Genomic DNA, 17639 nt, shown 5'->3' with positions numbered 1-17639 from the left:
CTTTGAGTTCAGTTTAAATGAGAATTCTATTTTAAAGTATTTATAGTATCACGGTGTAGGTTAAAACAAGGCTGGGACTGGCAAATACATTTAGGTTCAGTCTCCATCTCTGTCATGCTCCTTATTAGTTAAGTAAATTATGGCCTATTTTCTTTACCTATATTAAGAGTCATTGTGGATATTTTAAATCTCTTCTAGTTCAAAAATTCCATGGTGCTAAAATATGAATATTTTCTTATACCTGAAATTCTTTTTTAAAAGAATGCTCATTAACTTTGTTTCTAACTCTTTACATTGGTAAATTTTTTTAAAGATTTTATTTTTAAGTAATGTCTACACCCAATATGGGGCTCAAACCTACGACACCAAGATCAAGAGTCATATGTTCAATCAACTGAGGCAGCCACAAGCCCCTTTACATAGGTAATTTTTAATTCCATCATTAAGCCCAAACTATATGCATGTCAGGCATGTCAAATCCATTCTGAAGGAAGGCAGGGCAAAAATAAGCAAAATATATCTGCATGCATTTATTTATTTTTTAAAAAATATGTTATTTATTTATTCATGAGAGACACAAAGAGAGCGAGAAGCAGAGACACAAGCAGAGGGAGAAGCAGGCTCCATGCAGGGAGTGGGACTCTATCCCTGGACTCCAGGATCAGCCCTGGGCTGAAGGTGGGCGCTAAACCGCTGAGCCACCCAGGGATCCCCTCTGCATGCATTTAATGCACTGAATTGTACCTTTAAAATGGTTTAAATGATAATTTCATGTTATGTGATTTTTTTTTAAGATTTATTTATTCATAGAGAGAGAGGCAGAGACACAGGCAGAGGGAGAAGCAGGCTCCATGCAGGCTCGATCCCGGGACCCCAGGATCATGCCCTGGGCCAAAGGCAGGCGCCAAACTGCTGAGCCACCCAGGGATTCCCATATTATGTGATATTTTATCACACACACATTATATATATGTATACATATTTGAATACAGTGCTTCCCTAACATGTTGTCCCTGCCATTTAGAATTGCATCATATTTATTTGGACACAAGTCTGTTTCTCCAAAAGACTCAATCACTCCAAGGACAAGGACTCTCTTAATCTTAGCTGTAACTCTAGGGCCTATAACACTGTCTGGCTCTTAGTTACCAAAAAGGGCAATCATGTCCTGGCTTTTCCAAGTGTTGCCATTGCATATATTTTAATTATCATTTCAATCAAAGCAATGCATGAAACATTTAAAATGCTGCAAAAAAAAAAAAAAAAACTAAAATATACAGCCGAAAAATTCCCTGTCGCATATTAGGAGTTGGAGTTCAAAAACCCAGTGGCCACAGACGCTAGATCTTCAATAAATGTTTGTCAAAGGAATGCAGGAGAATTGAGAAGACAAAGAGATGCACCAAAGTGCCAGCATCCCCCCCCAACAGATCTATCTCACGTGGAATGTAAGCGAAGTACAAGACTGAAGTACAAGATTTCTCAAGAAGTATGCCAATTAAGGCTTTCAAGGATAACTAACCCTTAGCGCTTTCTCCAAGTAGCTTTTAACAAAGACGTGGTATTCCAGCCCCAATCTAAAGTGAAGCAGCTGCCTGGAATATCCATTCACTGCTCAAACAAAAGGTACCTGTTTGGGCACTTTATTGACATTCCTGAGTACTACAGTGTCGTTTTCTTCAACCACAACTTAACACTATCCCCTCGCAGTACGTCACCAAGAGACAGGTGAGCTTGGAGGTTGCCCGCGGTAAGGGCAAGTTGGCTGTTTTCCATTCGCGGGAACTGCCCCGCCCCGCCCCACCTCCTGCAGTTTGCACTCGGTTAAAACCGTCCAAGACCTTGCGGATCAGATTCTAAAGTCAGTGGGGTTCCACGGCCCCAACCTTCCTGGGCAGGTCAGCGCTTGGGGAGGCGCACTGAAGACGGCCAGAGATCCCGGGGGCCTTCAGTTCTCGGGGAAGTCCAGGCCGCGCCCCGGTGAGGGCCGCGGTGCACCTGGCCCGGCGGGAGGGCGCGGGGGGCGCGGCCTGGGGCAGGACTAGCAGCTTGGGCCGACGGGAGGGCCCGGCAATAACCTGCACAAATTGAGCCCCGAAACTCTTTGGCCTGTGGAGGTTAGAAAAAGCGGCTCGTTTACGTTAGGCCTAAATAAACTTCGACAAGTGGAGCTGCGGCGGCGGGGGGGGGGGGGGGGGGAACAACAACAACAACAAAAAACCCCAAAGAGTAAGCTCCCGAGTTGTAGTGTCCACCGTACGGCCGTTAAGCGCAGCAGAGAAGCGGGCGTGTTTTTTTTTTTTTTTTTTCTTCTTCTTCTTCTTCCTCTTCCCGCCTCCCAGGAGACGCGAGGCCAGTCCTCTCCCCTCGTTTTCACCCCGGCGGGGTCCAATGGCCGCCCCGCCCGCGGGTCCTCTCCGCCCCACCTCCCCCCGGCCCCCGCCTCGCCACGGGAGGTAGCGGCCGCGGCCGTCACGTGTTCTGGCAGCCGCCAAGTGAGGCCGCTTTTGCGACGCAGTGACAGCCAAATGGTGCGACAGGAGGAGCCGCAGCTGCGGCAGCAGCGCCCCGCACCGAGGAGCTTGAGGCGGCTCCTGGCGTCGCCCAGAGGGAGCGACTGAGCGCACAGAATCCGGCGCGGGCGGGCGGCGGCGGGCGGTGGCGGCGGTGGCGGCGGCGGCGGCGGGCGGGCGGGCGGGCGGCGAGGGGGAGCCCGCTACGAGAGCCCTCGCTCCCCGCCGCTCTCCATGAACCGGGCGAAATAAGCCGCGCCTCCAGCAGGGGCTGCGCCTCCATGAATCCCTAGGCTTTTTTTTTTTTTTTTTTTTGCCCCCTTTCTTTCCCCGCTCCTCGCCCCCCCCCGCTCCGGGTCCCGTCCCGCCTTCTCCCCTCGCCAGCGGCGGCCGCGGCCAGGTGCGGAGCGCAGAGCGGAGCGCAATGGCGGCCAACCCCGAACGGGGGGAGATCCTGCTCACGGAGTTGCAGGTAAGGGCCGCGGCCCGGGCGGGAGGCGCTGGCGGAGGCGACGGGGAGAACGTGTGGCGCGGGGCCGGGGGCCCGGGGGCCCGGGGGCCCGGGGCGGGGGGCGGGGGGGGGCGTGCGGCCGCCGCGCCCCTGACCCGCTAAGTGCGGAAACTCCGGGATGTCACCCGGGAGCGCCGGCCCGCCGCCGCTTGAGTCCGACCTGCCTAGCATCCCGGAGGCGGGGGCCGCGCGTGTGTGGGCCTCCCGCTCCCGCTCCCGCTCCCGCTCCCGCTCCCGCTCCCGCTCCCGCTCCCCCCCACCCCGGCCCGTCCCGGCCCGGGAGCCGCCCCCTCCCCCGGGTCCGCGCGGCCCGCGGGCGCCCCCCGCCCCGCCCCGCCCCTGCCCGGCCAGGCCCCGCCCCGCCTTTCCCTCGCACCCCGCTCCTTAACCTCCCTCTGAATGACTCCCAAGCTGCTTTCTTGTCCCTCCCCTTCCCCTCCGACTCCGCACAAAGAGCGCCCCCATAACTCCCAGCCCCCAAAGTTTTTTCTTTTTCTTTTCTTTTCTTTTTTTTTTTTTTTAAAGCGTGTCATACCGAATGCTTGCCCCCCTTCGCTAGCCCGTCTCCAGGTGACTCCGTCTCTTTCCCCTGCTGCGGGGGCTCCCTTTCTCTCTCGGCCCCTCTAACCAGATGACCGAGCTCGGCGATCCCCTTCTCTGCTAACTCCCGGCTCAGATCCGGAAGCTCCGCTCACAGATGCTGATGCTTTTTCAGACTTTCGTTTTCCCTCCCGGTTTGAACACCAGAGAAAAGCCGCAGCAGTTGTTTACAAAAGAGCAAGCAGTAGACGGAGGGGAAAGGTTGGGCTCCACACGCCCGCAGAAAGAGAACAAAGTATGTCCCTGAGCTAGTGAGGTCTCTGCCGAGTAGCAGGGTTATTATCGTCTTCCATTTGCGGCTGAATATTTAATGATGTAGGCAGGAATTTTGTCCTTAAGTCTGTGCTGTGCAAGGATACCTACGCTCCTCTATGGAGATTATTATTCTTATTATTTTTTATAAACCGGGGGTGTCCCAGAGATGTTCACATCTGGATTAAAGTTTTACCCTTGTTTTCTTGACTTTTAGGTTTATTTTGGTGTGTTTTACTGTAGACACCTTTAGCTATTCGAATATTGAAGATAGGATTTAAGACAAGAAAAAATACACATACCTTTCTTTCTTTCTTTCTTTCTTTCTTTCTTTCTTTCTTTCTTTCTTTCTCTTTTTTTTGTGGTGCTTTGGGCGGTTACTTCTTCTTGAAAGACTTAATCTAGATACTGAAGGGTTGATTCTTCGTGATATCAAAATTAAGTATTGCAACTGCTAATTTTTCCCCCCGATAGATCTTTTTATTGTGCAGTTAGATGTAAGCTTGAAGGCATTGTTATAATATTTGACATTTAGTGACCAAAAGTACAGATTTCAGCAAAGCGTACCAATGCAGGCTTGCAAATTTGGAATCCTTTGAATCAGCTTTGAATTTCATGTCATTGAACATGTTGCCATATAGTAGTCTAATTACTTTCACCCTTTTATGACGTCTTACAGCATACCACATTTACTAACTGAATGGAATTTATGGTTTTATTAATTAACGTGAGCTTTTAAAATGAGGTTTGTTTGAAGCACCTCCGAAATGCTTTCCCGCTGCCTAGTTTTGAAATATGAAACACATACTTTGGTTCTGAGAAAAATCCACTAAAATGGACAGGAGCATTTTTTCTTTGAATGGATTGGCTTCAGAATTAGGATGTATTTGGCATCCTTATTTGTATTTTATAGAAAACTATAATAGAAGACACTCATTTTGACACTGGACCTGAAAATATGTTTTCAGATGTGTTATAAGTATACTTAGGGACTTTTAATAGGATCAATTTTGACGTGAAGGAAGCAAGTCAAAGAAGAAATTTATATATGAGTATTTTAAAAATGGGATCAAAGTAGGGGAACACCTAATCTATAGTTATATTACTTTTAATAAGTCTAACTCCTTCCAGAAAAAGAATGATTTTTAGTGTTACCTTATAAGTTGATAAGTATATCCAGAGCATTTTTCTTGGTATATTTGACTCTTGGTTTTTTGTTTGTTTGTTTTTAAAGATTTATTTATTCATTCAGAGAGAGAGAGAGTGAGAGGCAGAGACACAGGTAGAGGGAGAGGGAGAAGCAGGCTCCATGCAGGGAGCCTGACATGGGACTCGATCCGGCGTCTCCAGGATCACACCCTAGGCTGCAGGCAGTGTTAAACCGCTGGCTGCCGCACCGGGGCTGCCCTTGACTCTTGTTTTATTTATTTATTTATTTATTTAAAAAAATTTTTTTTTTAATGACAGTCACACACAGAGAGAGAGAGAGATAGGCAGAGACACAGGCAGAGGGAGAAGCAGGCTCCATGCAGGGAGCTCGACGTGGGACTCGATCCCGGGTCTCCAGGATCGCGCCCTGGGCCAAAGGCAGGCGCTAAACCGCTAGCCACCCAGGGATCCCCGACTCTTGGTTTTAATAAAAGTTATTGCATTTGGACTTTATCATATGTATTAAATTAATTGAGAACATTATTTATATTTACACTTAAGATAAAAGGTGATAAAATTTGCTTCAAGTATATCCATCTAGGGATCCCTGGGTGGCACAGCGGTTTGGCGCCTGCCTTTGGCCCAGGGCGCGATCCTGGAGACTCGGGATCGAATCCCACGTCGGGCTCCCGGTGCATGGAGCCTGCTTCTCCTTCTGCCTATGTCTCTGCCTCTCTCTCTCTCTCTGTGTGACTATCATAAATAAATAAAAATTAAAAAAAAAAAGTATATCCATCTATTCAAATCTTTTACTGTTTCATTGGGTCATGGAACTAGTATATAGTAGCCAAATATTTATCAAACTTGTTTGGAGAACCAATTTTTTTTTTTTTTTTTTTTGAGAACCAATTTTTAAGAAGCGTCTACGTTTGAATTTATTTCAATTGAGAAATTAATACGTAGTTCTTAATGCCTCTCTGACATACTGATTTTAAGTATTATGTGGCAGGTTTTAAAACTGGTGTTTAGTAGTTAAAAACTGTTACTTTGCCATATCTTGTGTCACTCTGAAAGTTACATGTTACAACCTAATTTTAATGAAAGTGATACTTACTTTTTGAAACATTGTATATCCAACACTTTACAACTATTTCTCAAGTTATATTCCAGGATTTGAAATACTTTATTATTTGAGTTGGAATTGGGTTATTAGTAACCTTAAGTAGTGGAAAGACAAAGCAAAATCTGAAACCATAGTGTTTGCCTTTATTAATTACTGTAATATTTCTCTGGAGTAATGTTTCTAACTCTTGCTAGTAATTTAGGAGGATTATTCAACAAGGAATCATTAATAAAGTACACATAAACTTTGATGGCTAGAGGCTTCAATGTATAAGGAAGAATATTTGCTCTAGTAAAAATAAAAATAGGCTGTTAAAAATATGAACTTAATTGGCAGTTTCTAGTTCCTATCTTTTGTAACCAGCTTGTTTTTATCTTGTTCTCCTTGTTTTTCATTTGAAGTAGAAACAGATTTTTTTGTGGGGCCAAAGAAATTAAAGTTTATTCTTAAGGAAACTTGATTAATGAAAACTATATAAAGAATCTCAAAATGAAAATATTGGCTACAACAGTAATTTGGTAGACTGCAAGCCCAGATATTGAATACCATACTAATAAAGTTATCTTGTTGATTTTTTTTTTTTAAGATTTTATTTATTTATGACAGACACAGAGAGAGAGGCAGAGACACAGGCAGAGGGAGAAGCAGGCTCCATGCAGGGAGCCCGATGTGGGACTCCATCCCCGGTCTCCAGGATCACACCCCGGGCTGAAGGCGGTGCTAAAACGCTGGGCCACCGGGGCTGCCCATATCTTGTTGATTACCAGTGATTTATCTTCATCAAATGCCTAATAAAGTATTGGGCCAAGCATCTTAAATTCCATTCTCAGCAGATTTTAAGTAGAGGGGACTTGCTCAAGTGGAGGGTTGAGGTAGTTAGCCTTAAACTACAGGGATTAATTTCAAGAAACATTTATTATCTACAAAATCTATTACATATTATAGGATATACAGATGAGAAGATATGACTAGAAGAGATTACAAATAACATTTATGGAACATTTGCTATATATCAGTCCTTGTACTTGGTGCTCTAAATACTGTTTTTAACCTTTATGATAGTCCAGTAAGGTGGGTGTTGTTATTTCCATTTAACAGATCAAGAAACTGTTTAGGAATGTTGGATAGATAGTTCATGGTTACACTGTAAACCTGAGTTTGAAATCACATCACTGTTTTCTACTATACCATTTTTTTTGAGCTGCCACAGTTCTGTGGACCCATAAATATTTTGCATTGCAATGTTATGTGTGAACTTTCAAAAAATTGGCCAAAAATGTAATTAACTATAGTTAACTTTAATGCAAATTTTATACTCTTTGTTAGGTTCCTCTATAACAAGGAAAAATGATTTATACTGTCTTTTGGTAGTCTGTAACTTAGTAGTGCATTATTGTTGGGAATTAGGTGTAATATTCTATAGAGACTAACAGTACAAAATAACCTTTTTGCAGGTTTTCATCATTTAACAGTTACTGTTTCTGTTGAAAGTTGTTGAATGTTTGCTGAAATCCTTTCAGAAGATTTTGCATTTCTTTGTAGTCTATCTGTAAGATAAACTTACCTTTAAAATTTTAAGCTCATGTGTAACCAACCAAGCTATGTGTTTGGCACTTAGTAGGCACTCAGTAACATGTTGATGAGATGTCCTCCATTTGTCACCTACAATGAGAAATGTCTTGACTGTTCTGACTGAAGTTGATGATAATCATTGCTCTAAGAAATTAGTTTTCTTTAATTTACATTTTGAATCCCTTGTCCACAAAATATTTCCTTGAAAAGTTCAAAAGGGATTTTTGCAATAGTTACATTACACCTACGTACAACATATTATTTTACCCATTTAGTGTGAATGGGTAAATGGATGTCACCTAATTTTGCACTGATGCTGGAAAGTAGAACATCTCTGTTGCGAGGATTAAGATTTTATGGTGGGTTGGGAATGTAGTATGAGAAAGTAAGCAAGATAGTTAAAGTGGATTTTACAGTTCTTTTCTTTTTTTTTATAGAGAGCACAAGCAGGAAGGGCAGGGAGAGAAGAGATGATCTTAAGCAGGCTCTACATTCAGCACGGAGCCTGACATGAGGCTTGAACCTACAATCCTGAGATCATGATCTGAGCCAAAATCAAGAGCCATTTCTCTAACTGGTGCTTAACTAAGTGCCAACTGAACCATCCAGGCATTCCTGTAGTTCTTTTATTGTAAACATAATACATGTTCATTGTAGAAAATCTGGAAATACAGAAAAGCACAAAGAAAATAAAAAGTGCTCATAGTTCTGTTACTCAGAGATAACTGACAAACTATCCTAGCTTTTAAGTCCCAAGGCATTTCAGTCTATTTCCTCCCTGTCCCCCTCTTTCCTAATTGAGATATATTTGATGTACAATATTGTGTAACTCGAAGGTATACAATGTATTGATTTAATACTTTTCCTCCCTTTTCTCCACTTACTAGAATTTTTTTTAAAGTCTTATTTATTCATGAGAGAGACAGAGAGGCAGAGACATAGGCAGAGGGAGAAGCAGACTGACTCCCTGCAGGGAGCCTGATACAGGACTCATTCCCATGACCCCGGGATAATAACCTGAGCTGGGGCAGGCGTTCAACTATTGAGCCACCCAGGCATCCAACTTATAAGAATTTTAAAGAGAAATGAGGTTCATGACATTTTAAGATAGAAGTAGATATAGATTAAGAAAATTTCTTGCCACTAGTTAGAGATATGTGGATATAGCTGGCTTTATTGATTTTTTTATATCAAAATGTTTTGATTTGAGTCAATACTTTAAGATACAGTTGAGAAGAAAAGTGAGGAGTAGAGAATGGACTTAGTAATAGACAATGAGGGATCCCTGGGTGGCGCAGCGGTTTGGTGCCTGCCTTTGGCCCAGGGCGCGATCCTGGAGACCCGGGATCGAATCCCACATCGGGCTCCCGGTGCATGGAGCCTGCTTCTCCCTCTGCCTGTGTCTCTGCGCCTCTCTCTCTCTCTGTGACTATCATAAATAAATAAAAATAAAAAAAAATTAAAAAAAAAAAAAGTAATAGACAATGATACATAGCATCAACTCTGAATAATTGATACAAAGTGGTTTTGATACAATGTGGTTTTTCAGCTTAGATTTGGTTGTTACTACTCTTACAGAATGCTACATACTTTATTGAAGGCATGTCCTTATTTTTAAATTTTTTATTCGTGAGAGACACACAGAGAGAGGCAGGCTCCCTTTGGGGAGCCTGATGCAGGACTCCATCCCAGGACCCCAGGATCGCGCCCTGAGCTGAAGGCAGATGTTTAACCACTGAGCCACCCAGGAGTCCCCTCAGCCATGTCTTTAAGTGACTTGCCAAATACTTTCTAATTATGTAATAATCTATACTGAAACTAGTGTTACAAGATGATGGCTCTAAATAGATTGTTTTTCTGTCATCTCTAATTAGTGTAATACAGATTATTTCTAGTTTTGTACAACTTTACTGTTCAGATGTGATCAGGGTTGAAATGGAGAGGTAAGGGGCCACTTTCTAAGCACTGTCTCTTTACACCCCAGGGCTTTGTGTTTGACTCCTTAGGCTCTTTTTTGCTTTTCAAATTTGGCAACAGTAGATTTTTATGCCTTTTATCAAGTTATTCCTATGTGCCCCCTTTTAAACAAAATAGTGGAGTAGTAGTTTATAGAGATAAATATCACTTAAACTTACATGTGTATGTGATATTTTAATAGAATAGTTACTTCTGGGGCACCTGGTGACTGAGTCGGTTAACCATCTAACTCTTGATTTCAGCTCAGGTTATGGTCTTGGGGTCCTGGGATTGAACCCCGCCTTGGGCTCTATGCTCAGCACAAAGTCTGCTTGTCCTTCTGCTCCTGCTTCTGTTCCTTCCCCACTCATGCGCGCGTGCGCTCTCTCTTTCTCTCTCTCTCTCTCATTGACTGTCTCTCAAATAAAATCTTTAAAAAAAAATGGTTCTGCATCATTTCCTTGTAAGATATACTGCATCAATTATCAAATGTCCATTGTATTTCAAAAACCAATTTTCTATGAAAAAAAATCGTAACATTTGATATGATTAACTTTTGATATAGAACAGAGTTCATACTTGGTAGCAAAGTTGAAAAGTAGTTAAAAGCTTTAGAAAGATATTTAAAATTTTGAATAGGAAAACGTACTAATGAAAAAGTAACTTCTAGTATCTTAGAAAAGCAGAAATAGAAAACATTTATTTTGATACATGTCTAGTATCCCTTAATTTTATCTAATAAAATTTTACTTGAAATTAACTACTGTCATGTTTGGTTTTTCACAATCTCACGAAAATTGTGTAATGTTATGTATATAAATATTGTCTTTAAAATTAACAGGAAAGCACAAATAAGTATATTTGATCAGAATAATAAATACCTTAGATTTGAAGGTAAATGTTGGTGTTACATTATAAAGATGAATGGATACATAAGAATTACATAACATATACTGTTACTAAGATCTATTTTAGAAACTTGGCAGTGATTTTCTTTTAAAGATTTTATTTATTTATGAGACACACACAGAGAGACAGAGAGAGAGAGGCAGAGACATAGGCATAGGGAGAAGCAGACTCCATGCAGGGAGCCTGACGTGGGACTCGATCCCTGGTCTCCAGGATCACACCCGGGGCTGAAGGCAGCGCTAAATCGCTAAGCCACCAGGGCTGCTCCTGATTTGCTTTTTCTAATTAGTTAGAGTTTTGCTTTCCTGGCTCACAAACACCTTAATTAATTAATTAATTAATTTTTGTATATTTTTTTATTGGAGTTCAATTTGCCAACATATAATATAGCACCCAGTGCTCATCCCGTCAAAGTGCCCCCCTCAGTGCCCATCACCCAGTCACCCCATCCCCCCCGCCCGCCTCCCCTTCCACTACCCCTTGTTCATTTCCCAGAGTTAGGAGGCTCTCATGTTCTGTCTCCCTTTCTGATATTTCCCACTCATTTTCTCTCCTTTCCCTTTTGCTCCCTTTCAGTATTTCTTATATTCCCCAAATGAATGAGACCATATAATGTTTGTCCTCCGACTGACTTCACTCAGCATAATACCCTCCAGTTCCATCCACGTTGAAGCAAATGGTGGGTATTTGTCGTTTCTAATGGCTGAGTAATATTCCATCATATACATAAACCACATCTTCTTTATCCATTCATCTTTCGATGGACACCGAGGCTCCTTCCACAGTTTGGCTATTGTGGACATTGCTGCTATAAACATTGGGGTGCAAGTGTCTTGGTCTTTCACTGCATCTGTATCTTTGGGGTAAATCCCCAGCAGTGCAATTGCTGGGTTGTAGGGTAGCTCTATTTTTAACTCTTTGAGGAACCTCCACACAAACACCTTAATTTATTGGAAAGTTGTTATGACAGAATTTGGAATTTGTTTTAGATTATAGAAGATGTACTTACGTATCTAAATGTCATACATACATGTGTTAAATGTCATATTTTACACATTAACCATTTTGTTTTCCTTTTCCTATAGTTGTTATCTTAGTGGTTCTCTGAGGAGGTGCTTGTTTTGCCTGTTTCAGAATTTTCATTGAACTAATTTCATTAAATTTGGGTTTGGTTTTTTCCTCTTTTTTTTTTTTTTAAATTTTTTTTTTTTTTTTTTTTTTTCTGATAGTAACAGAGGGAGAGAGAGAGGCAGAGACACAGGCAGAGGGAGAAGCAGGCTCCATGCACCGAGAGCCCGACATGGGATTCGATCCGGGGTCTCCAGGATCGCGCCCTGGGCCAAAGGCAGGTGCCAAACCGCGGCGCCACCCAGGGATCCCTGGTTTTTTCCTCTTATTAAACCTTAGGCATACTGCATTGGATTAATTATCCATCTATCTTTCATTATAGTAAGCACCCATGGAACACCACTCACTCCCAACCTCCCCAAAAAAGCTAGGACGTTAACCTACCGCTATCTCCACCTTCTTGTCTACTAAGATCGTAGTCATCTTGAGGCCTGTGTTCTTTCTCTTGTTTGATATATATACCTTTGCTGGATATGTAATTTGAAAAGGTGTATCTTTTATTTTAGTTGCTTTTGTATAATTGTGTTGAATATAATCTTTCTGAACGTGATTTTTCACCTGTGACTGATTTATTTTGTTATTGCATGTTGCTATAGTAATTTTAATTTCTGTAAAATATTTCATTGAGTAAACTATTAGCACTCTTCCCTTGTTGGATATTTGGATATTAATTCACTCTTTCTTGTTGAGCATTTAGTTACTTTCTGGTTTTTGTAATGGGGAACGATGAATGCTACCATGGATATTCTGTGCATCTTTCCTATTATATACATATAAGAGTTTTTATTATATACCTGAAGGTAGAATTGCTATCTTACAGGGTAGGTGAATGCACAACTCTAGAAGATGATGCCCGGCTTACCAATATGGTTGCACCAATTTATTTTCATATCAGCAATATATGCGATGAAAGATCCTTTGATTATCCATCTTCTCTGACATTTGATACCGTCTTCTAATTTTTACAAATCAGAGGAATGTAGAATGCTGTCTTGTGGTCTTGATTTGCATTTTCCAGATCATCACTGATGTAGAGCATTTCTTTTTATGTTTATTGGCCTTTTATGGTTCCTTTCAGTGAAATTCCTACTCATGTTTCTTGCCTATTTTTCTCTTTTTTCTTATTGACTTATAGGAGTCGTTTATATTCTTCACGTTAATCCTTTGTATATATTGTGAATATCTTCTCTTAGTTTGTAACTTTTCACTTTCTTTTAGCGAGTTTGTAGGAGGGACGGTTTTAAATGTTTTACCATTTGGCAAATATTTAGAATCATTTATATCATTGTGATCAGCAAGCCTGCACTTAATCTCTATTCTAGATTTTCTATAGAAAGGGTAAATAAACTTCTATGGTTTTGACTTGTGGATTCACAAATTGTCCAAATGAACAACTGTAGAAAGTTGTATAAAATGTTGTATCACTTAACACATACCAGGCACTCAAAGGTTAGTTGATTCAATTAAAGCATGAATTTATAAGCAGAAAAGTAGTGAAAATTATATAGTAAATAGTTTATGAACTGCTAAGTTTTCCCATTCCATATCTCTTTAGTGCAAACTAATTATTAACTATTATTTCTTTAAAGAACAAACTGGATCAGTTATTTAGTTATGTACATAGATTGTTAATAAAGTACTAGAGTTGATTAGATTTAATACTGGAGGGGATCCCTGGGTGACTCAGTGGTTTGGCACCTTCCTTCAGCCCAGGGTGTGATCCTGGAGACCCGGTATCAAGTCCCACATCATCGAGTCCCACGTCTGGCTCCCTGCATGGAGCCTGCTTCTCCCTCTGCCTCTCTTTCCCTCTCTCTCTCTCTCTCTCATGAATAAATCTTTTTTTAAAAGAATAAAATATTATTTTTAATTATTTTATTTTATGGAAATAAAATATTGTAGAATTTACTGGTATTTACAAACCTGGAATCTTGTTCTTGTCACTGCTGTGGTATCCTTTTTTTTTTTTTTTTTTTTAATTTTTATTTATTTATGATAGAGAGAGAGGCAGAGACACAGGCAGAGGGAGAAGCAGGCTCCATGCACCGGGAGCCCAATGTGGGATTCGATCCCGGGTCTCCAGGATCGCGCCCTGGGCCAAAGGCAGGCGCCAAACCGCTGCGCCACCCAGGGATCCCCCCCCCCCTTTTTTTTTTTAAGATTTTATTTATTCATGAGAGATGCAGAGAGAGGCAGAGACATCGGCAGAGAGAGAAGCAGGCTCCATGCAGGGAGCCCGATGTGGAACAAAAAACCCTCTAATTTTAATTTTAGTTGAATTTGTCAATCTTCTCTTGTTATAGTTACTTGCTGTGTAAGAAATTGTTCCTTACTTTGGGTCTAACAGTCAACTATTCTTTCTACTAAGAGTTTTGGAATTTTATTTTTTATATCTAAGTCAACATATCTAGAGTTGATTGTTGAATACAGTGTAAAATAAAGGTCTGAATTATTTAATTTTTAAAATATGAAATACGTATCAATATTCCTTATAATGTAAACTTAAAATAGAACATTTTTCAGTTTTTAAGGCAGAAACATTTCTGAATAGCCTTATTTAATTTTTTGCAAGTTAAAAGTTAAGGGTACATCATATTAGGTTATGTAACAAATTATACTTGAAGTTATCCTTACCTAAATCGTAGTAACTTACTTTTTCCTTACAGTACCAGTTTGTGGTTTTTCTGTTCTCTGTTATAATCCCCTGCAGCCTTTGGTCAATAAGAAACTTACTTGATTTACTCCTTGTTAACTCCCTGTCATTTTCCTCAGATAAAGCTCAGACCTTCTATATTTCCTAAGTCGATCCATTCCTGCTCCTTTGTTCTCAGCAAATCACTTAACCTAGTCATTGCCTCTACTGCGTGGTGCATAGTATTTAATAATGTGAGTTTCCTCAACTTTTTTTCACTTGGCTTTAAGATTTCTTGGAATTTTAGCCATTGGTTTTTGTTGTTAATCAATTTTAAGGAAAAAATGTTTGATCTCACTGAGGTTATAATGTTCTAGACTTCTTCCTTTGGAATATCATTTCATTCTTTTGCAGGATGAGGCTTTCATTTTCTCTTTGCCTAAAAATAACTTCATATCTCTCCTTTTTTTATCAGTACTTTTTCTTTAATACTGTTCTTTCAAACTTATTTTTATTTTTTAGAGATTTTATTTATTCATGAGAGAGAGAGAGGGGCAGTTCAACTTTATGTAAATGGCATCATTCTCTTTATGCTCCTTTGTGTCACTTTTTCATTCAGCACTGTATGATCCATTTATGCTGTGCCCTGCAGTTCATTCATTTTTACTGCTAATGTGATATTCAGTGGTGTGAATCTACCTCATTATGTTCTTTTTTTGATGGTCATTTTTTCTTAAGTTAAAATACACATAACGATGTACCATCTTAACCATTTTTAAGTATGTATATCAGTAGTATTAGATAATTTACATTGTTGTACATAATATAAGACATAGGCAGAGGAGAAGCAGGTATGCCATAGGTAGTCTGATGTGGGACTTGATCCCAGGATCCCACGATCACAACCTGAGCCAAAGGCAGATGCTCAGCCACTGAGCCACCCAGGCGTTCCTCAAAGTTCTTTTAATCTTCACCTACCTTAAATTTCTTAGTTATGTTTGTATTCTACTACTTATTTCTTAACTTTTAAAAATATTACTTCTGTCCCAATTATTCTGTTGAAATTATTCTCATAAAAGTATCAGTGACCTTCTCCCTCTAGTCCGTCGAGGCAATTGTTACTGCTTCAGCTTCCTGAAACTCTCTTGTCTAAATTAAGCTTCATGGACCCTGCACAAAAATTCAGAAATTCAGAAGTTGGGAGTGCCACTTGGGGGCCCTATGAAAGAACAAATATATAAGAGTTATAAGGCAATATACATACTTGAAGAAGAGATAGGAGGACAGGTAGCCCTAGAAAGCAAGCAAGCCTCTAGTTTCCTATTCAGTAGTCATGGGATAGGGACATGACTGCACAATATTGGCTACTTTTCTTTTGTCATAGTCTGCCTATATTTGCTACTATTGCTATCTTTTGATGACTCATTTCCCTAGTTTAAATGTTCTACCTGTTTCTAGCCTATTTGTCCTCTCATTTATTCTTCAGATTAACCACTCAAATTAGCCAACTTGCTTTTCAGGATTGCATGAAATAGAAACCCATTTAAATTAGCTTAAACAAAAATTGGATTTACTAGAAGGCTACAGGGACGTCTCACTTTATGCAAAGGTGGGATATGTCCCTATCCCATGACTACTGAATAGGAAACTATAGAGGCTTGCTTGCTTTCTAGGGCTACCTGTCCTCCTATCTCTTCTTCTTTAAGTATGTATATTGCTTTATAACTCTTATATATTTGTTCTTTCATAGGGCCCCCAAATGGCACTCCCTACTTCTGAATTTCCATGAGCTCTACAAGTCTAATATCTACAGTTAAGTGACTCACTAATTCTATGCCACAATTATAAATTCTTAATGAGAAAATTTGGCCCCATACAGAACATACACGCCAGGTCCAGTAAACTCTGTGGAGGAATGCAGTTCTCAGTACCAATAATGGCTGCAGGGACCCTTGTAGGAGTTTGGGATGGGAACTATTCTCTAAGAAGGGAGTATAGGTTAGAAAGCACATCTGTTGAAACCCTTTTAATGATCTTCCATTAATTTTACAATAAAATATATTAGACCTTACATTATCCAGCCCTTCTCAGTCTTTTCAGATTTTTCTCCCTGTATATTATTCTGTCATATTAAACTATTTGTATGTAGTTCTTGGAACTACACTGCTTTTACACCTCTGTGTCTTTGCCTTTGCCGTTTCTGACTTTAATCTTTAATAGTGGCAATGATCATCTGCCTGGAAAGCTTTTGGCAAAATCTAAAATTTACTAAGAAAAGCATGTATATTGATTGAATATATCCTATACTCAAATTTTACTTCAGATACATTTTTGATAAGTGAATTAGTGATTGGTCATGCAGCATTTGATCCATTGGCAAATTAGCCTAGTCACCATTTTATGGGTCCTGTTAACTGAATATATATCACTTAATTAAGTTCTATGTGTGTCTCTTTCAATGCAGGAACTAGGTCTTATTCATCTTTACATACCTAGCACCTGGCCTACTGCTTATGCTTGATAAATGCTTGAATAAATACATGACTGATTTCTATTACTGATTTACTATATCTGACTTCTCTATATTTTTAAAGGTTATCATTCTTCCCCTGGTTGCCCATGCTAGAAATCTACTGGTCATTTTTATTTGACTATAGTCAGTTGATTTTTTTTTTTTTTTTAATTTTGTAACTTGAATTCATTCATTACTTTGCTACTATCCAAGTTTGGGCCCATATTATCATGTGGCCACTGCAGTGTTTTGATATTCCACCTCTTTAGGTTCTCTGTCTTCTTTAGATTATGTATGACTGCCAGATTCAGAAGTTGTCTCCAATATTCAGTGACTCCTTACTGCCTCTGAGATACAGTCCTAATTCCTTAGCACTGATGGGTGTCGTTGTTGTAGTCCCCAAATACCTTTTAATTCTTGACTATTTTCAGGTAAGCAGCTAATTTTTCAGGCACTCCACGATTAGTAATGTTTCCTTACTATTTTTTCTTGCTATATTCTGTCTGTTGGAATGCTTTTTTAAGGCCCAATTCAGATTTTTTTTCCATACTTAACCTCTCATCATGTATAATGTGTCCTCAAAACTTAAGTAGGATGTTTTCTATCTCATGATATTTATTGTTGCATTGCACTGTAGTTGTTTATATTCTACTTCATTTTCTCTCCTTAGTTGAGTAAAGTTACTGAGAATATCTTACTGTTTTCTTTTGCCCCTTTAGTTCTGAACAGAGCAACTTGTTCATAGCAGCTACTTATCAGTGTTTGTTGAATAAGTCTCTTGT

At 40.2% G+C, this 17639-nt stretch overlaps 1 protein-coding gene across 2 annotated transcripts in view; it reads left to right on the top strand.

Moving 5' to 3' along the window:
- Window positions 1-2677: 2677 nt before the first annotated feature.
- Window positions 2678-17639, top strand: part of PKN2 (protein kinase N2) — a 130142-nt gene continuing 115180 nt past the window's right edge. For both annotated transcript variants that reach the window (XM_025417745.3, XM_025417744.3), the window contains exon 1: window positions 2678-2985. In XM_025417745.3, the coding sequence (XP_025273530.3) occupies window positions 2938-2985 (48 nt within the window). In that variant the 5' untranslated portion in view covers window positions 2678-2937. The remainder of the gene's footprint in view (window positions 2986-17639) is intronic.

Source organism: Canis lupus, chromosome 6 (genome assembly GCF_003254725.2).
Source record: "Canis lupus dingo isolate Sandy chromosome 6, ASM325472v2, whole genome shotgun sequence".
Lineage (NCBI taxonomy): Eukaryota > Metazoa > Chordata > Mammalia > Carnivora > Canidae > Canis > Canis lupus.
The sequence above is the reverse complement of the archived record's forward strand: the minus strand, read 5'-3'. Positions and strand labels throughout refer to the sequence as shown.